General features: G+C 62.0%; 1 protein-coding gene across 1 annotated transcript; it reads left to right on the top strand.

The window, feature by feature from the left end:
* Positions 1-232: 232 nt before the first annotated feature.
* Positions 233-23607, top strand: STAC2 (SH3 and cysteine rich domain 2). Its single transcript, XM_050935289.1, has 11 exons — positions 233-613; positions 11748-12051; positions 13074-13171; positions 13585-13669; positions 14191-14303; positions 14695-14758; positions 14883-14944; positions 17027-17124; positions 17560-17611; positions 20212-20349; positions 21878-23607. Exons 1-11 carry the CDS (start codon positions 524-526, stop codon positions 21980-21982), a joined length of 1209 nt encoding a protein of 402 aa, XP_050791246.1. The 5' UTR covers positions 233-523; the 3' UTR covers positions 21983-23607.
* Positions 23608-25360: the final 1753 nt, after the last annotated feature.

The following is a 25360-nucleotide window of genomic DNA, read 5'->3' as shown; positions in this document are numbered from 1 at the left end:
ACCAGCACCCACGGCGCCCGAGTAACTTCTGAGCGAGGCTGGGGCCGGGGAGCGGAGAGGCCGCTCCGCCCCCTGCCGGACAGCCAATGGGCAGGAGGCAATCGGCCCCCTCATTAGCATAGCCAAAGAACGAGCGAGGTTAATAAACTTCTGGTAAAGCGAAGGGGGCGGAGCCAGGCAGCCTCCTAAATCAAACGTGTGTCCCCCACGGTGCGCTCGGGCACTCCGCATCCAGCGCCGAGCAGCCTGGCCGGGTCCCGGAGCTGGGGGACGGGCTCGGGGGGTGCCCGGGACAAGCCAGGAGCCGGGGTTTGCTACGCGTCTGGGGGGAGGATTTATTGTAATCGAGTTAATATAAGGGGCGATCAAGGAATTCGATTTCCAAGTGTGGACAGGGGGAGCCGGGGCTGCCTCTCCCCCCCCCCCTCCGGGAGCACCCAGGCGGGTTTTTATTCTTTTTCTGAAAACCAGAGTGGTCGGGGGGGATCTTCCCCCACCATCTTGACCTATTTTCACCAGCATCATGACGGAGCTAACCGAAAAGGAGAATGACCCCCAAAACCCAGATGCCCAGCGGTCCCCGGGCACCATCTCCAGCCTCCACGAAACGAAGGTAACTCTCCGACCCATAGACCTGGGGGCACGTATGTCCCCACCCCCCTTTTAAAACATTCACTTGAAGTCCCAGCCCCCTCCCTCCCGCAACGTGTCATCGTGTCTTGAAAGGGAGGGGATCAATGCGCCCCCCCCCCAGCTCGATTTCCAAAGGATGGATCCCCAGTGTCACCCTGCCCCAGTTCAATCGCTGACTGCCCGGGTTGGGTGGTTTGGCTTGCTGGGGTCAGCCGCCACCAGCCGGTTGTGGGGATGAGCCGCCCTTTTCTGGGGCTCTGGGTGGCTTTCCCTGGCCAGATGTGAGCGCAACCTTGGAATTGGGCTGAAACCCCCCCCCCCCCCGTCCCCGATTTTGCAACCCAAGGGCCAAGCAAATCAGATAAAAGCCGAGGGGGCTGGCTTGATTTCCTCCCCCCCACCACTTGCTGCATAATTTGGCTTAAACTCTTGCTGGGGGTGGGGAGGAGATTGTTTTGCTTAAAATACAACTGGGTTGTAAAAACTGCCGGGCGTCCAGGCTGGAGCCTGGATTCTCTCCTTACCTCCGCGATTTAAAAGGCAAATAGGATTTAAATAGAAAACAGCTGGGACTGCTCTGGTGTTTGTGGTTCTCTGCTTTCCCCTGGCTAGGGTGACCAGATGTCCCGATTTTATAGGGACAGTCCCAATTTTTGAGTCTTTTTCTTATGTAGGCTCCTATTACTCACCCCCCCATCCCGATTTTTCATATTTGCTGTCTGGTCACCCTACCCCTGGATCATACGTGGACGGGTGGGTGCATGGGAGAGGGGATGTCTCGCGTGGCATGGGGGGTGCCACACATTTGAGGTTGGGGGAGGTGAGGCAGGGGTCCGAAGGGTTGCTGCGGTTTAGCATGGGGATGTCTGGGAAGAGGCCATGTAGCTCCGTGTGTATCTGCAGCAATGTCACTTGTTCTCCCACCAGCTTAATTGCAGGCTTTGCTGGCATCATCTGTGCATGTTGAGCAGCCGGAGCAGAGAGGCGGGAGCCCCTTCCTTCACTGGAATCAGAAGCGGTTTGGGGGGAAGATGAGAACGGATTCAGCGGGAGATTTAAATGTGGGAGTTCGGGGTTCACACAGCTTCAGATCAAATCAATTCAAGCAAATACAGCAGCAGGGCGAGACCTGGAGCACAAACTGGGCCTCCGGATTCCCAATCTGATCCTCTTTGTACCCCCCCAGTTTTGCTTGACATAACTCCTGGGAGTTCAATGGAGTTCCCCGGGCGTAATACTGGAGTAGTGTAATGGTGGACTGACCCCTAGGGCTTACATCTGAGCTGCAGGGGAAAAGGGGGATGCAGATTTTACAATGGCCCTGAGCTAGGGGAGCCCCAGTGCCGCCCTGGCATGAGCAAGGGATTGTAATGGGGAAAAGTTCAGGGTGTGATTTGTTTATTTTGCTCTCGCACTGGTATAAATCAGGAGTAGCTGCACTGATGCCAGTGGAGTGGCTCTGGTTTTGCACCTGTGTAAATGCAAACAGAATCAGGCCTCGTTTCCCTTTAGCAAAAGGTGCTGTCAGCAGGTTTGGTGTGTCACGCGATCCGTGGAGTAGCTGCAGGTTACGCTCAGCCTTGGAATCACGTTGGAGTAAAATGGAGCGCGTGTGGTTGTGACTCGTAAGGGAGGCTGGGCGCACAGCCTAGAGGCAGTGGGTTTGGGAGGGAGGCTGGGCGTACAGTCCAGAGCTGGTGGGTTTTGTGGTGGGCAGAGACTGACTCTAGAGCATAATTTTCATCTCTCAACATAGCAAAATCAGGGTTGTGACGAGATCAGATGCCACAGAGATGGGTGCATTGTTTGCATGGGGCAAGTGGATTCTGGAGCACTAACCTGGGGACTCCCCAGCACCGTGGGGGGCAGGGAAGAGGTGTGTGTGTGCAGAATCCCAGCAGGTCTAGTTACTGCAGCAATGCTCCGTGGCGGATGGGGGGGGGTGAGGTCACCCCACTGCCCAACAGGGGACTCGCAAATAAATGCTGGATTAGTGCTGAATAAATTCCAGCCCCCTGCACCTTCAGCCTGGCATTGAATGGTGACCAGCATTGGGGAGCTGCCCTGGGGGATCGGTTTTGGGATACCCTGAGGGGCTGCAGTGCTGATGCCCCATGCTATGTTGTGCATAGGGCAGGGAATGGGGGGTGCGGGGGACACACAATACTAAGGCCAGATCTGGGGAAGCCTGGCTCAGTGCAGTGGTGGGAACCCCAGGAAACTGACCCCACAGTCCCAATGACTTTGTCCCGGCCTTTCTCCCAAGGAGGTGGGGGAGGGGAGGAGGGCCAAGGGATCCATTGGGATGGGGGGCTGGCAGGAAGTGGGCCCTCACCCCAGTGTAAATCCAGAGTAACCCCCTCCCCTGCCTTGGACCCCAATGTAAGTAGGAGCAGAGTTTTGCCAAAGGAGGACAAATGGGAAGAGGATCCAGGAATCTGGAGGCCAGTCAGGGGATGAGTCTGTGGGAGGGGGCCGGATGGGGGTGGTTAGAGGCCCCAGCAGAGACTCCTGGCACTTTCCTTGGGGGCTGCTGGGCTTCCCCTTCCTCAAAGGGCCAGGTGCCTCCATGGAAGTCTGACGAACTGGGCTCAAGGGGCCTTGAAATTCCCACCCCTTGTCCCCAGGATCTCGCCAGCTGGGCATCTGCCTGCGCCCCCCTGCACCCGCTCCCAGGTCTGCTACAGCCCTAGGGCCTTTCCCCTCCTTGAGGCCAGGACTCCTCCAGGCTGCTAATCAGCTCACACAATAGCTGATCAGTCCTGGGATCTCCACCCTGATTGTCTCTCCCTTTTAAAATCTTGGATCTCCCCAGGGACCCAGCCAGGGGGGTGGGGGAGCTTCTGCAGCTACTGCAGAAGGGGCAGATGAGAGCAGGGTGTGGCAAGGAGCTGGTTGGGCCTTGGGCCTGCTGACCCCTGGGGGCGGGTGGGGGAGATTTCTGTAGCTTATCCCGCTGCAGGGAAAGGGGGTTGGAGCTGCCAAATAAACTTTCCTGCCACTCAAATTCATTCTCCATTTAAAAACCTGTCTGTTGGTTTATAAAGATCGGACCAGCTGCCAGGCAGGGTCCCCTGCTCCTTTCCCTGACCCACTTCAGAGCAGACATGGCTGTGCATGTAGGCATCTTGGGCAGCCTTCCGGCGCCTTGGAGCAGCCTGGCAGCATGTTTGGGGAATCCACGGGCCCGATCTCCTGCCACCCCACACCACCTGCGGCCAGAGCACAGAGCAGACACAAAGGCTGCCAGGTCATTTCGCCACTCGCTCTGTGCTGGTACGGAGAGTGTGGGGAACCTGTGGCCATGTGTGGACGTGGGGCAGCGAGGCCCCTGGGTCATGGTGGGGAATCAGGCTCAGGGCAGTAGGAATTGGGGCCCGAAATCAGGAAGGCCCGGTGATGAGGGAGGATTTCAATCAGAACTCTCAGTTGTGCACTGCGGACTCAGCAGCTTTTAGCTAGTGCCCTCTGCCCTGCCTGTGCCCCGTGCTCTGCAGAATGACAGGCACCCCTTGGCGAAATCCCTGCCCACGTCCCCCCCCTCCTAGGAGCGGGGTCTGCAGCTTGATGGGTGTGACCGTCTCCCCTCGTAGTTACAGCCTCCTTGGCGTGGTGGGTCTGTGGCCTGAGGCTCCTTTGGCCAATCCCCCCGCAGGGGTATGGTGCCCGGCCGCAGCGCATTCCAGGATCCCTGGAGGGTGACGCCTGCAAATTCCCCCAGCAGCCCACGGAGCTCTGTGCCCCACGGAGGAGCAGGGAAATGGAAGAGGGTGCCCAATGGGGGGGATAGAGGGAAGGTGATATTGCCAGAGCCCTGTCATGGGAGTGGGCAGTGCAGTGGGATTGGGATCCTGGCAGGACAGGGGGAAGAGAAGGCGATTGACACTAGAGAGGGGCAGGGCCAGGATCGGCCTTTTGGGGCCCCCTGATGCCTCGGCCTCAAGATCCCCTGGGGCTTTCTCTGGTGCTGGTTCTGACCCACATCAAACCTGGCAGCAAAGCTCAGCGGCTGGAAGGGGCCTGATCCTTCCTCTCTCCCTTCCCCACGGCTGCCAGCTGCTCCTGCCCTGCAGTGGGTGAATCTGCCCCAGGATGGACTGATTAACCCTCTTTGATCCAGGTGGTAAATGTCATGATGCAAAATCCAGTGCCCTGGTTCTGAGAGCTGGCATACAGTGAGGCATGGCGGGGCATCCACCCTCTCTGCTGAGCTGAGGTAGCATGCCAGGAGGGCTGCCCTGGTTCACGCTCCTCTGGAGGAACTGGGGCTTTGTGGTGGAGGGGGAACGACGTGATGCAGCAAGTCGCATCAGTCTCAGTGCTCAAGAAGGGACCCAATCCGCAAAGCTGGCAGCAGGAACTGGGTTTTGAACATCTCCTTATGTTTGGATCTGGGGTTTTTAGTCCATTCTGGGGTTGGGCGCGCGGCAGTGGAGTTTGGATCCAGGGCAGGGGGTCTGATCCCGGCCTCGTCTGGGCCAGGGCGGAGGGCTGTCTGGGGCTGGATCTTGGCCTTGCAGCGCATCCAATGCCCCAGAAATGAGCAGAGCCGCCTGGAGATAGTCGGACACGGAGAGCTGCCATTATGGATTTTCAGGGTTAAGGGCTATTCCCCTGCCTCCCCACTACCCCTGGCTAGCCAAGAATCTGGTTAATATCTCGCCATCATGCAGCACTGGCTGGCTTGGGCAGCTCCCTCTCCCCTCTGCTGGCTGCCCCAGCAACTGCAGCCCAACTCCTACATCCTCCCCGCCCAATGGGTTCCTCTTTCAGCTCCAGGGGCTGCTGGCTCGAGTCCCGCTGGCACCTGGCTGTCTGGAGAACCGTGGGGTGGGTTGGGTGACGCCAGGTCTCTCAGAGGAGGGGCATTCCCCTCACACCGGCGTACGGCGGCATCAGGGCTCACTGGCCCCCTCGAGTGGCAGGTTTGTGTGTCTGCGCCTCCCGCCAGCTCCCGCAGTAACACCTCATGCACCAAGGGCTGGGTTCAGCCCCTGCAAGGGGCATGTGCCAGGCGTGGGGGGCGGTTATGTTTCAAGAGGGGAGAGGTTTTGGGAAGGCGTTTGAGGGGGCAGCGCTTTGGGCTCATCCCGTCTCCGAACTGCGGCACCTGCTGCCTTTTCCTCCGCTCTGTGCAGTGGCATCTAGGGCAGATTAAAAATAGAGCTTGGGGTAGGGCCGGGTGTCAGCGAATATCGGGCTTTATAGCTCAGGGGAGCGGCTGAGGGATAAAAGCGAGAGCTGTGGATGGCTCCCGGCCCTTCCCTCCCTGCCACGGCCTCGGGAATCTCTCTCGCATCCTCAGATGGCTGCTTTGATTCTGGCTTTGCCAGCTTTTTCTGAGCATCCAATTAAAGGGGCATGGGTGGGCGAGGGAGGGATCACCTGGGTGGGGGTCTGTGTCCTCACTGTCATTTACTATCCTCCTCGAGACACCCACCTTCCCAGCCTGGCACCTATGAGAGCAGCCCGACACGAAACAGCCCAGCAGTCAGGAGCAACCCTACAATAAACAAAGCAGGGAACTGTGCCCAGCCCTCGCCAGCAACCTACAATAACAAAACACCCTGCGACCCTGGCACAGTGCCCCCCCTCCAATCGCAGCCCTAGGGCTCGCCGGAGAGTTACCCCCAACCCCTAAAGCACAGCCCAGTTCTGGGGGCGACCCGGCGCTGAGGGTGGGGGAGCTGGGATTGGAATGGATGCAGGGAGATTTCACTGCCCAGAGGCAGAGAAACTGGGGGGACTTGCAGACAACCAGCCAGCTGTAGACACCCACATGTCCACGCAGATGTTAGGCGATTAAAGAAAGACTCTGGGGATTAGGGTTTTAACTGGGGAGGGACGGGGGGGAGGGACGGCGGATCAGTTTAGTGCTACTGAAAGAGTGAAATTGGCCAGTCACCTGGAAGTGTAGGGGAGTGACTGGCTAACCCCTCTGCCCCCCTCTCCCCACACCTGCTCTCTCAACCTTGTCCCCCTATAGCTCTGCTGGTGCCCCTCCATCCCGACTTGCCACCCCTGATATCTCAGCCCTGCCCCCACAAGCTCTGCTGATGCCCTCTCAATCCCGACCTGCAAGGGAAGTCGGGGGACTTTGGAAAGTGGGGGCAGATCCTGACTGGTGAGCTGCTGTTCCCTTTCCATATGGGTGGAAATTGTCCTTTCATCAGTGCCGGCCCCTTACAGATGCAGCCCTGGAGCTTCTGGAGCTGCTCCAAGAGGGGGCACAGGGTGGCAGGATGGGTGGTTGGGTGGGTGGATCTAGGATCCAGGCTGTGTGGGGAGATCCAGGCTGGGATAGATGGTCTCTGATGGAGGCTGGGGGGTGGGGATGTGGAGTAGGTGCGGTGCGCAGGGGGCGGAATCCTGCTTGGGTGCCTGTGACCGGCTGCTGGGTGGGTGGAAATGAGCTGGACTCCAGCGGGGTGTGTTCACGCCAACTGTGGATCCAGTCCATGGACCCATCAAACAGGCAGGCCCCAAAGGAGAGCAGGAAGGGGGGTTGCATGAGGTTTGGGATGGAGTGGCATCAGCAGAGCCCGGGGTTGGGGTGGCAGGAGGCTTTCACTCCTCCCCTCCCCAGGCTGGCATCTTCCCCCACTCCAGTCTAATTAAGATCTCTCAACGAGTCCCTGTGCTCATGGTTAATCACCTTTTGTTCTCTGAGGAGGGACCGGGATGCCAGCCAAGCAGCATGCCATTATCCTGCCTGAGAGCATCCTCCCGGGCACCCTGCCCGCTGCTGCCAACGCCCCCCTGAGTTGGGACTGGGTCTGTCTGGAGATAGTGACGGAGCGGACCCTCAGGCCTGCTCACCCGCCTCCCATGGGCTGGCAGGGCCCTCTGACTCAGCTGGCACACAGGCCACCTGCCCATCCCAACTGCTTTGCCCCCCGGGGAGGGGGAGGGAGATGGATCGCACTGGAGCACAGAGCTCCAGCTAGCAGAGAGGGAGAGAGATGGGGAGAGTGGGGGAGTCACTGCAAGGGAAAGAGAGACCCCCCCATTTCAGCCAAGAGCTGCCCCCTGCCTTGTGCCCTTGTGGAGCTCCTGATCTGTCCCCAAAGCATATTGCCCTGGGGGGAGGGGTGTCCCTGCTCCCCCCCAGCATCCTGAAATCTCTCAGCGTGTGAGCCCCACCAGGAAGTACCCCAGGGCTGAGGGGGCTGGGAGTGCTGGGTGACCGGGGACGGGGGGGCGAGCATTTCTGCCAGTGCAGAGGGTCTCTGTATGTCTGTATGGCTGTGATGTGGAGGGGGCTCAGCCCTAGGCCAGGAGTCTATACCAGCGGCTCTGTATGTACTCCCAGCGCCTTCCATTTCCCCCTTCCCACCCATGCCAGGGGCTCTGTCTGCCCCCCTCTCCCATACCAGAAACCCCCCATCTCCCCCCCCCGCAGGGGCCCTTTGTGCATGACCCCAATCTCCCCCCCCATGTGCCCCATTATGATTTGGGGGAGGTCCCAGGGTAAATCGTTCAGGGTGTCAGCTCTTGCTAGACTCTTGGGAGGATGAGCTGAGCTGAGGTGTGTTACGAGGCATTAACAGCATCCTCAGCCAGTTCTTTGAGCTCCAGACAACCGCAGAGGTGCTTGTGTCTGTGCTCAACAGGCGGCAGGAGCTCCATGTGTCCCCCACGGTCCCCCTTTCGGTTTTCTTCTGTCCCTCCAAAATCAGCAGGGGTCTGGCCACAGATGCCTAGAACATTGCCTGCGATTTTGGAATTGATCAGACGCAGCAGTCAAGAACTAGTGTGTGGCAGACGAAGAAATGCCATCAACTGAGTACGTGGCCCTGAAAACTCAGCCGATTGTTCCCATCTGCATGCTGGGTTCTGTGCCTCTCCCCACTGCCCCCCAGGGTACAAGGCATGTCTCTTCTGTCCATTCCCAAGGGTGCCTTGCAAAAGTCCTCACTTGTCTCATGGATGGGGAAACTGAGGCACTGAGTAGGGGAAGGGACTTGCTCCAGATCCCCAGCAAAATAGCCATGGAGCTGGGACGTGAACCCAGAAGTCCTGCTGCCCTTTGCCTTGTTTTGACCAGGTGGCTCTAGTGGTCATGGGAGGTGAGAGGGGACCCTCCCTCGCACAGCTGAGATTTGGTGAGCTGGGCTGGGGACTCTGGAATAGCCCAGAAATTGTGGCTGTGCCAGGTTAGCCTGATGGCTCCCCTTCCCCCTGGGCATCCTGCGATCCTCGCACCTTCCTGTCCCAAAACCTGGCCCCACAGCTCCTTTGCAGTGGTGGTCACTGGCCTCCCCCTTATTCCCAGTTCGATTCCCTCACTGAGCCAAGCACCCTGCCCTGCAGCCCCATGCTGGCCAGGGTGGGCAGAGAACAGCCCTGGGCCTGCCTCTGGGGGGTGACGGGTGCTGGGACCCCCTGGCCCAAAGATCCCTGCTGCAGCACCCATGCACACTGCCTTGGAGCCCCAGCACCTCCTCTGCAGCAGCCCCAGGGTCCCTGGGTGGCACGGCGGTGGGAGAAGGCGTGGCCGAGGCAGACATGGGCTCTGGCGTCCACGGGGGCCATTGCAGCAGGACTGCGGGGACTGTGCCAGACCTTGAATAAATGAAGGACAAGAGACCGCTCCGAGCCAGTGGCGGGATGGATCTGGGTGCCAGGCTCATTCAAAGCTGATCTGAAACCTCAGCCCCAGCGAGGGTTATTTCATGTCGCCCTTGCTTCAGCTACTGTGGCTGTGTCTGGCTTGTTATCCTGTGGCAGCAGGATAGGAAAGGGCCTGTCTATTATATTAAACTGGCAGTTGTGTCTGAACCCCCAGTAACCCCCACCTGACAGGATCAGCACTGCTCAACTGTGTGTCACGAGCCCTGTACTGGCAGCAGCTCATGGGGATTCCCCCTTAGCTCAAATGGTGCAGGGCTTGGCTCATGGAGGGGTCTCCGCCGACACAGCACGCAGCAAGGCAACAGCATGACCCAGATCTGCACCGACAGTGACGTGATGCCCCATGTGGCGCCTGCCTTGGGGTGCAGCTGGGGGTTCAAAGCAGGTGCGGTTAGCCTGCGATGTCTGTGCTGTCACACAGATGGGGAAAGCAAGGCAGGGAGGGACGGTCCCACAGGGCTAGAGAGTGCTATTCATGCTGGCTGTTCCTTGGGCGGGAGTCCTGATTCCCAGTCCTGCGCCTCCCACCTCGCTGGCTGCTTGCACCCCAGATCCCATGATGCTGCGGGCGAGCGGGTGATCTCCACACTGGGTCCCTTGATCCCCATTCAGACAGGGCCTGGGGGAGTGAGGGCTCAGCCAGAACCAGAACAGCTGAATTCCCACCAGGCTTCCAGGCGATTAGTTCCAGAGCTGTGGCCTCAGCTGGCTTCCAGCAGCCCCGGGCTCTGTGTATGTGTCAGGTCCTGTCCGTGGCTAATCGCCTTGTGCTTGGTGTCTCTCCCGGTTTATTATCTCATGGGTTGGGGACCCATGTGCCACGTGCAGCAGCTCTGAGCCCGCCACACGTTCCACCTCCCTGCCCCGGAGCGGCCTCCAGGGCAGACATGCTGGGGAGAGACAGGAGACTTGAGGCCTGTATCACTGTGGAAAGAGCAGTCACTAGGCTGGGGAAATCCTGCACCCCAAAGCATGTGGTGGGGGGGAATGAGACTGTCATAGTGGGGTTGGGAAGAGGCATATGGGAAAGGGAGGAGCCATGGATGTGAGTGTGGCTAAGGGGTGGACGTGTAGCCACAGGAAGTGGGTGTGGCCATGGGCAGTGGGCGTGGCTAAGGCGTGGAGGTGTGGCCATGGGCAGTGGGTGTGGCTAAGGGGACACGGTGGAGCTATGAGTGATAATATTAGTGGCCCCGTGACCCAAAGGGTTTTAACCCTTGGTTGAGATGAAAAAGGGAGGAGCCAGTAGAAGTGATGGGGGTGTGGCTATGGGATGGGGGGTGGAGCTAGTGGTGGGAGTGGGGCTATCTGCGGGATTGCCTTATCCCTGGCAGGTGCAGCTGCTCTCCTAAAGGTTCAGAGCTGGATCCGGCTCTGCACCTGCCTCCACTCCCAGAGAGGCGAGAGCCCCAGCCGAATCTGGGGTGGGAAATGCATCGGGCTGAGTCCCTGGCCTGCTCTGGGGTGCAGGAAGTGCTGAGATCCTGGCTGGCCCGTGGGCAGATGTTGGGGCAGGGGGTCCCTGCAGCCCTACGTAGATCAGGCTGTACCTCGCGAGCAGGGGGCTGAGAGGGACGGGGTGGGGTAGGGAATGGGAACTGAGGGGTGGAAGTCGGGGAGGCAGGACCTGCTAACCCATTCCTCTGTGGAGGGGGGAAGGGAGAGGCCTTTGCAGCGAAGGGAGGGCTGGCGCCTCCCCAACATCACCAAGTGGGGTTTCTTTTGCCCCCCTTCCCGCCCCCCACCTTCACGCTGGCTCTGCAGGGGAGGAGGATTAACAGATTCAACAAAAACATCTCCAAATCCAGATTACGGCTTTTGCCGGTGGAGACTGGTGGGGTGGGGGTGGGGGTGGATTCCAGGCCAGAGAGCAGGATTCAGAGCCATGGCTGGTGGTCGGTGTCCCCCTCCCTCTCCTGGGGTTACTGGATCAGTAGCTTAGAGAGGTCGGCGAGGGGGGACTCTGTGCAGCCCTGGTGGGCTCCATGGCCTGGTGCCGGAGGCTGGCACATCCCCCCCCCCCCCACCTATTTGCCTCAGCACAAGAACCCCCCCAGGATGAGAGAGGAGCTTGGCCTTCATGCCCATTTACTCCCCAGCCAACAAGGGGGGCGACTTGCACCAGCTGTGGCACTGGGGGTTCCTGGGCTGGGACAGAGATACCCCCCGACCGTGCTGCTGTCCCTAGCTGTCAGATGGGCTGGGGCCTGCATGTGGGGAGGCTCCAGGGCCCATTTCCAGTCCCCCCCCCAACTGCTCCAGGCCATTCACGCCCTTGAGTGTTTACCAGCTGGGCGTTCCTGGGGGACCCTGGCAGGATGCAGCCCGGGAGGGGGGGTCACAGAGAGAGGGAGCTGGGCTGAGATGCTGGGCTTAGGGTAGAGAGTGAGGTAGGGGCAGCAGTCAGAGCCCCCGTGCCCGATGCTGCTCCTCCTGTGACGCTCCGCGGGTCTCTGCTCTGCTCCCCCTCATCTCCCCAGATGCAGAGGCTGAAGCGCTCTCTGTCCCTCAAGACCATCCTGCGTAGCAAGAGCGTGGAGAACTTCCTGCGATCCAACAGCGAGCTCAAACTCCCCTGCGAGGTGCTGCTCAGCCCCCCGACGCCCTTGCCGCCCCCGTCCCCCCCGCCGATGCCCACCGAGGCCGTCCTGCCCCGGGCCGAGCACTCGCCCATCGCCTGCCATCGGGCCCTGGCGCCCCTCAAGCCCATGCGAACGCACAGCTTCCAGGAGCACGTCTTCAGGAAGCACAACCCGTGTGAGATGTGCCACCAGCTCATCGTAGGTGGGTGCCGCGGGGATGCCGTTCCCAGGGCAGGCGAACTAACCCAGGGATGTGCTGCTACTTCGACCTCTGCCGATGTCCCCGACCTCAGCCCGGAGCCCCCTGCTTTTCCAGCCTGGGCACCCCCATCCCCACCCAGCTCTGCCTCCACCCCTCGATCCAAGCCTGCAGCCCCCTGCTTTCCCAGCCTGCACACCCCCATCCCCATCCAGCACCGCCCCTCTATCCCAGCCCACAACCTCCTGCTTTCCCAGCCTGTGCACCCCCATCCCCCTCCAGCACCGCCCCTCGATCCCAGCCCGCAGCGCCCTGCTTTCCCAGCCTGGGCACCCCCATCCCCATCCAGCACCGCCCCTCGATCCCAGCCCGCAGCCCCCTGCTTTCCCAGCCTGGGCAACCCCATCCCCATCCAGTACTGCTCCTCGATCCCAGCCCGCAGCCCCCTGCTTTCCCAGCCTGCGCACCCCCATCCAGCACCGCCCCTCGATCCCAGCCCGCAGCCCCCTGCTTTCCCAGACTGCGCACCCCTATCCCCATCCAGCACCGCCCCTCTATCCCAGCCCTCAGCCCCCTGCTTTCCCAGCCTGGGCACCCCCGTCCCCACCCAGCTCTGCCTCTACCCCTCGATCCAAGCCTGCAGCCCCCTGCTTTCCCAGCCTGCGCACCCCCATCCCCATCCAGATCTGCTGATGCCCCTCAATCCTGCCCTGAAGCCCTCCTGCTATTTCAGCTCCAAGCTTCATTCCTGTCCCTCCTTGAGCTTGCAGAGGGGGTGCCCTCTGGGTGGGGCTGTTTCTGACGCCCTCCTTCCCCCCCTCAATGTACAAAGGACTCTGATTCTGCCCTTTCCTTCCTGGGTCTCACCCCCAAGGTCTGGCTCTGCTCCAAATCCTGGTTACTCTCATGCCTCTCCCACAGTGAGACCCCATGGGGGATTTTCTAAATCCTTCCCCTGCCCCATCCTCACCCGCCAGGCTGGGGCCTCTCTCACCCACCACCTGTGTGTGCTTGGTGTATTGCAGGCAATTCGAAGCAAGGCCTGCGGTGTAAAACGTGCAAGGTTAGCGTGCACCTGTGGTGCTCGGAGGAGGTCTCGCACCAGCAGTGTCCTGGCAAGACGGTAAGCATCCGCCGAGCTGGTCCCTGGGGGGGCAACATCACCCTCTTCTGTCCCTGGTGGGATGATAGGTGGGGGCACGCCACTGCCTTCTGCTGGCCGGAACATCACACACACGTGCGCATCTCCAGACCTGGAACGCTACCACCCCCTGCTGGCAAGGACGGGGGTGCTGGGAGCCCAAGTTCTGACTTCTAGTCGAACTGTCGCCCCCATGTGCCTGGTTGTATCTGTCCGGCCCCTCGGGGGGTGGGGGGAAATGAGGCTGGTCTGGAGGTGCCTCTGAGTCTGGGCTACCACAGCAGTGGGGTGGAGGGTGCCCCGCTGGCTATGGGGCCACAGGCAGACCGAGGGGCTTGTCCGCCACCCCCAGTCACTGTTACATTTCTCTCCCTCTTTCCTTCCTCTCCTGCCAGGCCACCTCCTTCCGGCACAACTTCAGCTCCCCTCTCCTGGTGCAGGACCATCAGCAGGGCAGCTCCAAGGAGTCACCCCCTGCAGGTGAGACCCCCCCCCACAGCCCTGTCCCACTGGAGTTGTTGGAGTGAGGAGGGATCCTGAGCCATATGAATCCTCAGGTCCCCTTTATCAGGATCTACCACATGCCAGCTGCAGCAGGGGGGTGTGACTGGCCCTGGGAAGGGGTCTCTGTGGGTGATGCTGGAGCAGTAGGCAGACCCCAGGGATGTTCTTGGACTACTGATCCCTTCGGTGGGGAAGGGCGGGGGATTACAGCAAGGGTGATCAGATAGCAAAGGTAAAAAATTGGGATGGGGGTGGAGGGATAATAGGCACCTATATAAGACAAAGCCCCAAATATTGGAACTGACCCTATAAAATCGGGACATCTGGTCACCCTAATTACAGCGCTTGCAAGGAGAGAGGGTTAAGGGGATCCTAGGGCCTCCAGCGTTAAGCCCCACCCCTTATGTAGCAAGCTCCTCCCCCTGGTGCAGAGTCTCCCAGCACATGGTTGGGTTACAGGCTGGCTTGGCATCCCTGACCCTCCCCTGTCTCTGCAGGCCCCAGTGGGAGGGTGGATCCCATCTACGAGACACTGCGCTACGGCACCTCGCTGGCCCACCTGAACCGCTCCAGCTTCAGCAGCACCTCGGAGTCACCCACCAGGAGCCTGGTACGTGCCAGGGCAGGATGGGGGTACCAAGCCCCCATACGGCACCACTGGGCAGCACAGACTGGAAGCCAGAGAGAGACACAGGGTCTGTCTGCGCCCAGCAGCCTCCAGAGAGAATCTCCCTCGGCCCTTGTTCCAGCCCATCCTGACCCAGTGCTGGTAGATCATCCCAGTCCCCATCTCGGGCCCGGGTCGCAAGCCCAGCGATGAGATTGGGGTGGGCGAGGGCGACATGCATTTGGCTGGACCCTCTAGAGGAGGGCGGGGACGGCATTTGGGAATGGGAGATTCCTGGGGGAGAAGGGTGCAGCTGGCACTGGGGAGGAGCGGGGGCAGCACTGGAACAGCCCATCCAGTCTCCGCCCAACCCCTGGTGTCTCGTCTTCCCTAGAATGAGAAGGACGAGGCCAGGGAGGATGCAGACGGCAGCGCGGAGGAGAGCCACAGTGACAGCGGTAAGCGTGGGGAGGGTATGGGGCAGGGGGCTGTTATCCCTTTAATAGAGCCCCCACCCGGCTCCCCCACTCCACGGCCCTGGCCAGGGGGGCCCACGGGGCTGATTTTCTCCCTCTCTCTCAGTGTTCACAGCCCCCCCTGAGGGTGAAGGTCCCAGCTCAGAGGAGAAGAGTCCTGAGCAGCAGGTGAGCTGCGCCCCATGTCCCCCCACAGCTAACGCCGGCTACCTTCCCCCACAGTCGCTCCCCAGGCACCTCCGCTGCCCTGAGCTGGCTCCTATGTCCCTGCCGCCCCGTCTCACATCCTTCCGCCTCCCCGAGCTGGCTCCCGTGTCCCCGCCGCCCCGTCCCACGTTCTCCCGCTGCCCTGAGCTGGCTCCCGTGTCCCCGCCACCCCGTCCCACGTTCTCCCGCTGCCCCGAGCTGGCTCCCGTGTCCCCGCCGCCCTGTCCCACGTTCTCCCGCTGCCCTGAGCTGGCTCCTATGTCCCTGCCGCCCCGTCTCACATCCTTCCGCCGCCCCGAGCTGGCTCCTATGTCCCTGCCGCCCCGTCTCACATCCTTCCGCCGCCCCGAGCTGGCTCCTATGTCCCTGCCGCCCCGTCTCACATCCTTCCGCTGCCCCGAGCTGGCTCCTATGTCCCTGCCGCCCCGTCTCACATCCTTCCGCCGCCCCGAGCTGGCTCCTATGTCCCTGCCGCCCCGTCTCACATCCTTCCGCCGCCCCGAGCTGGCTCCTATGTCCCTGCCGCCCCGTCTCACATCCTTCCGCTGCCCCGAGCTGGCTCCTATGTCCCTGCCGCCCCGTCTCACATCCTTCCGCTGCCCCGAGCTGGCTCCTATGTCCCTGCCGCCCCGTCTCACATCCTTCCGCCGCCCCGAGCTGGCTCCCGTGTCCCTGCTGCCCCGTCCCACGTTCTCCCGCTGCCCTGAGCTGGCTCCTGTGTCCTCGCCGCCCCGTCCCACGTTCTCCCGCTGCCCCGAGCTGGCTCCCGTGTCCCCACCGCCCCGAGCTGGCTCCCGTGTCCCCACCGCCCCATCTCACGTCCTCCTGCCGCCCCGAGCTGGCTCCCGTGTCCCCACCGCCCCATCCTACGTCCTCCTGCTGCCCAGAGCTGGCTCCCGTGTCCCCGTCGCTCTGTCCCACGTCCTCCCGCTGCCCCAAGCTGGCTCCCGTGTCCCCACCGCCCCATCCTACGTCCTCCTGCCACCCAGAGCTGGCTCCCTTGTCCCCGCCGCTCCGTCCCACGTCCTCCCGCCACCCCGAGCTGGCTCCCGTGTCCCCGCTGCCCCGAGCTGACTCCCGTGTCCCCGCCACCTCATCCCACGTCTTCCCGCCTCCCCGAGCTGGCTCCCGTGTCCCCGCCGCTCCGTCCCACGTCCTCCCGCCACCCCGAGCTGGCTCCCGTGTCCCCGCTGCCCCGAGCTGACTCCCGTGTCCCTGCCACCTCATCCCACGTCTTCCCGCCTCCCCGAGCTGGCTCCCGTGTCCCCACCACTCCGTCCCACATCCTCCCGCTGCCCCAAGTTGGCTCCCATGTCGCTAGAGACCCCACCTAAGGCCTGCCAGCTGCATGGAGCTGCCCCCCAGACACCCCCCCAGGGCCACGGCTGGCTCCTTCCCCTGACTCTGAGTCGGCTCTGCTCCTGTCCCTTGCAGCCCTGACTCCTCCCACTTGCCCCTGGGATGGGGATCCCCTGGTTCCTTGAGGTGCCTTCGGACTCCAAAGGATGCCCCGACCAGCTTCCTGCCCCAGGGCGTGTGGGTGGGGATTGGGATGGAGCGCGGGCCCTAGGCAATGGGGCTGGAGTGCACAGGTGTAGGCGATGGGTCTGGGGCATAGGAGGCCACGGGCAATGGGGCGGCAGGCCGCGGGCGATGGGGTAAGTGGCCGTGGGCGTGGGCCCGGGGCGATGGGATGTGTGGCCGCTGCTGATGGAGTGAGTGGGCGTGGGACATGGGGCACTGGCCATGGGGTGGGGCCCATGGGACATGGGTGATTGGGTGAGTGGCAATGGGCACGGGCTGTGGGCCATGGGGTGAGAGGCCGTGGGCGATGGAGTGAGCGGCCGTGGGCGATGGGGTGAGTGGCGACAGGATGAGTGGCTGTGGGCGATGGGGTGAGCGGCCGTGGGCGATGGGGTGAGTGGCGATGGGCGCGGGCCGTGGGCCATGGGGTGCGGGCCATGGGGAGCATGAGTCCAGCTCGGGCCTGTCCCTGGCTGGCTGTGACTCTGGGCTCGGGGCCCTCGCTCTCCGTCGCTGCAGGCTGCCGGGGGCTCCTCGCGGAAGGACGTCTCCCCCATGTACTCCTACGTGGCTCTCTACAAGTTCCTGCCCCAGGAGCACAACGACCTGCCCTTGCAGTAAGTGCCCGTCCCCTAGGGGGCAGCCATGAGCATGGGGGCAGAGCGCGCTGGCAGAGGTTCTTGCGAGACAGGTGTATTCGAGCCAGGGGGTGGGGGGCCTGCCCTGAATCCCCGTGGGGCAGCCCTAGGAGGGAGCTGTGGGCAGGTGTTGGCCCCTCACTGACTTTGAATGGGCTAGTGGGGGCAGTGGGGGGGTGGGCCAGGCCGATGCACCAGGGTCTCTCGGCTCCAGGCCCAGCACAGTGAAACCCACCCTGGCTGCCCTGGGGGTGATGCTGGTAGGGCACCCCTGGCCATGGGGCAGAGAGTAGGGGGGCAGCTGTCTCCTCCCCAGCTGCCCTGTGGTGGGCAGTGATGCGGGTGACGGGAGGCTGTACGGGGCTGGCCTATCCCCCCCACACACACCCTGTCCCCATATCTCTGTTCCCCCAGACCCGGAGACAGGATCATGCTGGTTGATGACTCCAATGAAGACTGGTGGAAGGTTAGTGAGAGCGCCTGGGGGCTGTGGGGAGGGTGTGGGGGTCAGGAGGGAATGGGGTGGGGGGTTGGGGAGGGTGTGGAGGTTGGGAGGGTGTGGGGGTCAGGAGGGGATGGGGTGGGGGTTTGGGGAGGGTGTGGAGGTTGGGAGGGTGTGGGGGTCAGGAGGGGATGGGTTGGGGAGTTGGGGAGGGTGTGGAGGTTGGGAGGGTGTGGGGGTCAGGAGGGGATGAGGTGGGGAGTTGGGGAGGGTGTGGAGGTTGGGAGGGTGTGGGGGTCAGGAGGGGATGGGGTGGGGGGTTGGGGAAGGTGTGGAGGTTGGGAGGGTGTGGGGGTCGGGAGGGGATGGGGTGGAGGTCGGGGAGGGTGCAAAGGGCTGGGGGACAGCAGGGGGCTGGGCAGGGAGGGCTCAGGGGTTTCTGGGGTCTTGGAGAAAAAGGCCAGAGATTTCAAAGAGGGGCCCCCCAAGGCCACATCAGCCCCCCCCCCAGCAACTTCCCGCCCCGCCCCGCCCCACCCCCCTGGCTGGCCCCGCGGGGGTCAGGGCTCCCGTATTTACTGCAGCAGTGAGGAGGGGCTGGGAAGGAAATAAATGGGGCCATAAACCTATCTCGGAAGCCAGCCAGCGAGATGCTGCCGCAGGCCCCCGAGGGGGGAGGGGGGCTGCAACAGCCTCAGATGCAGCCCCCCCCGGCACAGGGTGGAGGGGCAGATTGAGTGGGGAGGGCGTGGAGGGAGGGACAGATCAGGGGGGTGTGGTGCGGAGGTGGAGGGGCAGATTGAGCAGGGGGGCTGGGAGTGGGGGGGGAGGAGGGAAGGGCAGATCGAGCGGGGGTGGAGGGGCAGATCAAGCAGGGGGGCTGGGAGTGGGGGGGGAGGAGGGGGGCAGATCGAGCGGGGGTGGAGGGGCAGATCAAGCAGGGGGGCTGGGCGTGGGTGGGAGGGGCAGATCAGAGGAACTCAGGACATGGTGACTGGGAACTGGGGTCTACACCCCCTTCGCACTGGAGTCGCCTCCTGGACTCGGCTGGGGTCCCTGCCCCCCTGGGCTTCACTGGCGACCCCCCATCCTGGGTGGGATCCCCCACATCGCCCTGGCAGGGTGCGTCCCCCCTGCTGTGCCACGTCCTCGGAGCAGGTGGGCAGGTGCCCGGTTCCACGCACCGGCGCACGTCGGGCGGCCTCTCCCGGTTGCCATGGGTTCGGACCCCCCCAGCTGACGTGGCGGCTCTGAGAGTGTGGGTGCGAGACACGCGGCTGGGCCTGGCGGCCTGCCAGCAGGGTGGGGTCGGGGGCAAACCCCACGGGCTTCAGCCGGGTGCGCTGCTTTCCTGCCCTTCCGCACCGGGCACGGCCGCCCCCCCAGCCCACGGGGCATGTTAACGGGTTACTGCGGGGGCAGGTGTTGGGCAGTGCCTTGTGTGTGTGTGTGAGAGATGGGCAGTGCTGTGTGTGTGTGTGTGTGTGTGTGTGTGTGTGTGTGTGTGTGTGTGTGTGTGAGAGAGAGAGAGATGGGCAGTGCTGTGTGTGTGTGCGCGCGCATGATGGGCGGTGTGTGTGTGTCTGTGTGATGGGCAGCGCTCTGTGTGTGTGTGTGAGTGAGATGGGCAGCGCACTGTGTGTATGTGTGTGTGTGTGTGTGTTCGTGATGGGCAGTGCCGTGTGTGTGTGTGAGTGAGATGGGCAGTGCCGTGTGTGTGTGTGTGTGTGATGGGCAGTGCTCTGTGTGTGTGTGTGTGTGTGTGAGTGAGATGGGCAGCGCACTGTGTGTGTGTGTGTGTATGTGTGTGTTCGTGATGGGCAGTGCCGTGTGTGTGTGTGTGAGTGAGATGGGCAGCGCGCTGTGTGTGTGTGTGTGCATGATGGGCGGGGGCGGTGTGAGTGAGATGGGCAGCGCACTGTGTGTGTGTGTGAGTGAGATGGGCAGCGCGCTGTGTGTGTGTGTGTGTGTGTGTGTGTGTTCGTGATGGGCAGCGCACTGTGTGTGTGTGTGAGTGAGATGGGCAGCACGCTGTGTGTGTGTGTGTGTGTGTGTGTGTGTTAGGCGCTGCTGTTTGTGTTGGCCGGCACTAGTGTTGCGGTGTGTGTATGAGATGCAGCTGAACTCTCCCAGGTGATGGAGCCGCAGTCTAACAACGCCCCCATCCCCCCTCCCGGGAAGCTCCTTCTCTGGCGCCTGCCCTCTGCATTCCCCCCCCCCGCCCCACCCAGCTCCTCCTCCCCTGGTTAAACTGGCCACATCCCCCTTGGCGGGTGATGCCAAGAGGGACCCGCCAGCGCGACTAGGCGATGGGGGGGTAATCGGCCATGGAGTTGCTAACCGTGAGGCTGGGAATTGCAGCTCAAAGCAATACCAGCTGGAGCCCTGCCCCATAGGGGCACCGACCCATCCACCCCCCTGGCTCCCTGCTCTGAGCCCAGCCCAGCCAGAAGCTACTGTCGTCTTGGGGCTCTGCGGTGGCTGGCACCCGCGTGCTACCAGCTCGCTGGCCGTCGGCCCTGTGCCCAGCGCAGGGGTCTCCACGTGGCGGGGCAGCAGGGGGCCGGTTGGCAGGCACAGTCCGGGGGGGCTGTCGACCTCACGGCCCCAACTTGCCATTGCAGGGCAAGATCGGCGACCGGGTGGGCTTCTTCCCGGCCAACTTTGTGCAGAGAGTGCGCCCGGGCGAGAGCGTCTGGAGGTGCTGCCGGCCCTTCTACGGCAACAAGGAGCAGGGGCAGATGAGCCTCAAGGAGAGCCAGGTATGGAGGGGAGGTCTGGCCTGTCTGGGGGGGGCAGGGCTGGGGGGCAGAGCAGGGGAGGTCTCGGCCGGGCAGTCTGTGCTGGCAGAAGGGGCTGGGCTGCAGAATAAGGAAGGGGGGCTGTGCCGGGGGGAGTCTGTGAAGGGGGACAGAGTGGGGTGGGGGTGTCTGTGCTGAGGGTATTGGGGGGTCTGTACTGGGGGGACAGAGCAGGACAGGGGGGTCTGTGTTAGGGGGGCTGATAGGTCCCTGCTGGGGGGCAGAGTGGTGGTGATCTGTGCGGTGGGGGGTGTAGGACCTGTGCTGCGGGGATGCAGGTGACCCCAGTGGGGAGGCCAGCAACGTGCTTACATGTCCCCGAAGTCAGTGGGTCTAGTCTCGCCACACACCCACACACACACCCCGGGGCGCTGGCGCTCGAAGGAGGCTGCTGTGAATCCAGGACCGTGACTCTCCATGTGCTCCAGCCCCTCCAGCTTCCGTGGCTGCACGGGCGGTCACCCTGCCTCTTCTCCGGGGGTAATGCCTGCTCAGATGCACACGGGGCTCACAGTGTTTGGGCTGGAGACTTCGCCGAGAACTGCCGGGCGGGACAGACCCTTTGGACCGAGCCCTGGGCTGCAATCCAGCTCCATGGCAGCTTCCCAGCTGATCTGCTGTGGTGGGGGGCTGCAGCGGGGCTGAACTCCAAGCCCCCAGGGCTCTTCCAGGCCCGACTGCTGGGACACTAATAAGGATCCTGATCCCTTCCCCTGTCTGGAAAGGGGCTGCCCCCTCCCTCCGGTCAAGGGCTGAGTGGGCATTCAGAACAGCTTGCTAGGGGGACGTTCTTGTCTCTGCCCAGCACCCGCAGCCCAGGGGATGGGCGATAGCCCAAAGCAGGATGTTTGCTGGGCTTTGAGAGCAGCAGCCTCGACCCTGCTGGCTTTGTGTCTAAAGCTGTTACTTGGCAGTGGGGTCCTGGGCTTTGGTGGCACAAACTCGCCCGTGCTCAGCTCTTCGCTGGCGTCAGCCGCCTGCTCGCTCCGTTGCTGCAATGAATGAGTCAATCTCGCCAGGCCGGGGTGAGCGAGGGACAGAGAGAGAGTGTGTGTGCGGGGGGAGTGTTCAAAAGACAGCTCAGAGCATTTCTTCTAGCAGATTCGCTTTATTGTGGTGCCTTCCTCCATTTACACCGCTGAGCGCGAGAGCGGAATTGGGCCCCGGTTACTCCGTTTCTCCCCCTGGTATCTGACTGTAACACCCGCCCCTGGGACCTGAACTCCCGCCCTGCGGAGCTCAGAACAGCAATTAGCCTTTATAGCTTGATCTAAGGACCAGCCCTTGCTGCTGGCTCCTGATCTCTGGATCAGGCACAGATGGGTGGGGGCGGAGGAGGCTGCATGCTACGGACCAGCAGTGTACGTGGGCCCTGATCTGGCTCTGGCATGTGTCGAGTGTGTCCTGTTCTCAGCTGGCTTGTGCTGGATGCCTGGGTCCTGCTGGCCTCATGCCTGACACGCTCTCTCCCTCTCTCTCCCACGCTCAGATCTGCGTTGGCGTGGGGAAAAGCAAGGAGAATGAGGGCTTCCTCAAGGTGACCAGTGGCAAGAAACGAGGCCTGGTGCCCGCCGATGCCCTGACGGAGATCTGAAGGGAGCAATCGAGTCGTCTGACCCTCTTTCTCCTGGCAGTGGGGACGGGGCCTCTGTAGCCTGCCCCAGCCCAGCACTCACTAACCTGCCCCTCACCACTTCCCTGTGCTAGGAGCACCTTGGCTAAAATAATTTCTGCACTGGACTCTGGTGGGTTTCTTCTGAGGGTGACTACTCCCAGGCTGGCACCAATGCCATCCTCTCTGCCATCTTGTTGACCAGCAGAGGACAGAAGCAGGTGGGGGATTAATTCCCACCCTCCTGTCTAGGCTGAGCCTGCCTGATCCTCCCCCCTCCGGCTTTGTTTTTGTAGCAGGGGTGACGGATTCCCCAGCAGCATGTGTGTCAATAGCCCCGCAGTGCAGCAAGTGGCAGGAGATTCCCCCAGCTGCATCTAACCCTTCGCCCTATCCCTTTCTCCGTCTTTTCCTTGGTGGGCAGCACTCCCCAGACTGAGCCATGAGCCGGCTGCAAGACAACTCCAGATCCAGCCGGCCAGGATGCCGCAGGGAGAGGGCCTCAATTGCCCCCCGGCTCCCGATAGGAGGACACTGCTGCCCACGCCATCCCGCATGCATAGAATCTGTGGAAATCCAAAGGCTCCTAGCTGGCCTTGTGGCTTGGAGGAGCATGTGGACTGTGTGTAGCGTGTCTGTCTGTCTGTGTGTGTCTCCATGTGTTAGTTTAATTGTGGGACCTCTTGGAAACCACGTGAGTTTGTCCTTTAACCACTCAGGGCCGGAATCGTCCATGTCAAAGCAAAGGGGCAGGCCTGTGTTTTCTGTGGGACCGAGGGGGGGTGCAGAGGAGGGTTTTCTCATGATTCAACTCTGCCTCCCTGGAGGTTTCTTTGGCACTGGTGGCTCCTCCATGGACTCATTTACCCAACCTCAGGAATCTTCGGCCAGATCCACGGGAGACTCAAAGCGTGAGAGACCCATCCCTCTCTCCAGGGCGTTCCCTGCCCATCCAGGGTCCTTGCCGGCTTCTCCTCCCTCCCCCATGGGCTTTGCCATCCCTGCCCCTTGGTGGGCTGGGAACACCGTCACCCATTTCCCTGGACCAATGCCAGCCTCCGTCTCTGCTCTGTACTCCCCCCTTTAGTGCAGCCCCCCACCCCCGGATCATCTCTGCAGCCCCCTCCCCATGGCTGTCGTTCAGGTGGGTCGACAGCCCGGCCTCACACTCCCCCTGGCTCTGTCTGGTTGTCATTGGAGCACCGAGGTGGGGCGTTACAGAGCACGGGCATGGGGCAAAGCTTGTATCCTGGGCGGGGTGACCCCTTCCCCAACTTGGGGCCATTCAGCGCTAGATTGCTGGGGAAGGGTTCCCAGGCACCGATTCCAGGCAGATCCCTGGGATTCCCTCCCTCCTGGCGCCCTGCGGGGCTACCTCCTCGGCAAGGTCCCCCTGGCACCAGCCAAGACCCCCCCCCAGTGTGCACACACAATCACTGCAGCCTGATGGGGGGAATTGGGGCAAAGCGGCCCCACTCCTGGATCAACTCACCTAAGCAATAATGTCTGGCACCGGTCCGGACCCAGCGGCACGGTGCATCACCTGTACATAGAGGTTGCATAAGAGCTCAGCCACCGGCCTGCCCCACCTCCTTCCACATTAAATGTTACTGTGCCACATTCCCAGCCGTGTTGGGTGGTTTGTCTCTGTGCCGGTGGGGATGACTTGCTGCAAAGGGACCCTCCCTCTGCTCTGTCAGCCCATGAGCTTGGGACCTGCCCTTTGCCCACCTATGGCATCTGAGACCTCTCAGACACCCTCCCCTCACCAGGACACCCAGGCTGGGTGGGGAAGCTGAGGCATGGAGCGGCAAGACGGACTTGGATGGCCGTTAGAGCTGGGAACGGTCACTGCGGCTGGCTTGCCTTGCCTGAGAGCGTCGGCCTTCGGAATAGAACCCAGGAGTCCTGGTTTCTAGTCCCCTAGTCTAACGACAAAGCAATACACCTTCCTAGCCCCCGGAAAAGATGGATTTTTTCCTGCTTTAATCACTGTACCAGGCTTTTTCCTGGAGGTGGGCCTAGAACCCAGGAGGCCTGGCTCCCAGCACCCTGCTATAGCCACTAGCTCACATGCCCCTCAGAGTGTCCCATGCTCCTGTTCTAACCACTAGACTATACTGTTGCCCAGGTCCTATGCAACAAGCACCTGGGACCTGGCCTGTCTGTGCCCCCAGACTCACGCACAGGTTGTTTGCTGTTAGCTCAGCGCTACAGGGCTGGGATGATGCAGGCAGGTGCTGGGCTAATTCCCCCCAAGTACTGATTGACGCCCCTCTGCCTGCCCCCGCCCCACCATCATCCCAGACCCTCCACACCAGCCAGTCCCATCCTGGGTGCCTGGTGCTAAGAACCTGCCCGGTCACTGGCTTTCACGAGTCCCCGCCTTGGTCGGCACAGGGTGGCAGCCTGGCCACAGAGCCCAACACATGGCAGAACTGGGGCTTCTTCCAAAGTAATTTATGGGGCGGGTGGAAAACGTGTCACTCCAGCATCCACTAAGCATCCGCGCAGTGCAGACAGGCTGGCCCCAGGGAGGCTGCTGGGCCGGCACCCTTCTGCAGCATCATGGCCTTGTTCCCGCAGGATGCCTGGGTTTTTTCCCAGTCCCCGGATGGGAATGTGGGGGCAGGGTTAAGGCACAGGCTGGGTTTTAGACCCACAGCTTGCTAGGGAGTGGGATTTAGGGGCTTAGGACAAGGGGTTTAGGCGTCAGGACTCCTGGGCTCTGATCCTGGCTCCCTGGGTGATCTTGGCCAAGCCTTGCTATGGCGTGGGGAGGCTGCAGGAGCCCATTGCTAAGGCAGGGGCCCAGGCACGAATGAGGTTGGCCCCGCTGCTTTGCCCCAGCATGATGGAAGGATTACAAAACAGCCCCCATGATGTCTCTGCCTTGGCACTGACTGGGCTGGGGACTATAGAGTTGGCTCAGGCCTCGGTCCATCAACGAGACTTTGCATGAGGCCGAACGCCAGGGAGTCGCCCAGCAAGGAGCTGCATGCATCCTAATAACTCGCTGCACTTCCATAGCAGGCACGTTAAGCCAGAGCATTGTCCCCATTTTACAGCTGAGGAAACTGAGGCAGGGAAGGGTTCCCCTAATTTGCCCAAGGCTCCACAGCAAAAAAAGTAACCAAGCTAGGAATAAAACCCAGGAGTCCTGACAAGCAGGTGCCTGCTTTAGTTCCTAGCTAGCTCATATGGCCTCTATTACCCTGAACACCTCACACGCTTTAATGCCGCACTGCTGGGAGGCAGGACAGGGCTAGTATCTCCTTCATACAGATAGGAAACTGAGGCACAGAGAAGATAAGCAACTTGGCCATGGTCATACAGGGAGTCTGTGGCAGAGCAGGGACT

This window comes from Gopherus flavomarginatus, chromosome 25 (assembly GCF_025201925.1).
Source record: "Gopherus flavomarginatus isolate rGopFla2 chromosome 25, rGopFla2.mat.asm, whole genome shotgun sequence".
In the NCBI taxonomy this organism is placed as follows: Eukaryota; Metazoa; Chordata; order Testudines; family Testudinidae; genus Gopherus; species Gopherus flavomarginatus.
The sequence above is the reverse complement of the archived record's forward strand: the minus strand, read 5'-3'. Positions and strand labels throughout refer to the sequence as shown.

Excerpts from the sequence above, each read along its gene's own strand:
- STAC2 (XM_050935289.1), top strand. The coding sequence starts at position 524 with ATGACGGAGCTAACCGAAAAGGAGAATGACCCCCAAAACCCAGATGCC. Across the intron at positions 14,945-17,026 it reads AGAAGAGTCCTGAGCAGCAG|GCTGCCGGGGGCTCCTCGCG; the intron begins GTGAGCTGCGCC and ends CCGTCGCTGCAG. Across the intron at positions 20,350-21,877 it reads TGAGCCTCAAGGAGAGCCAG|ATCTGCGTTGGCGTGGGGAA; the intron begins GTATGGAGGGGA and ends TCCCACGCTCAG.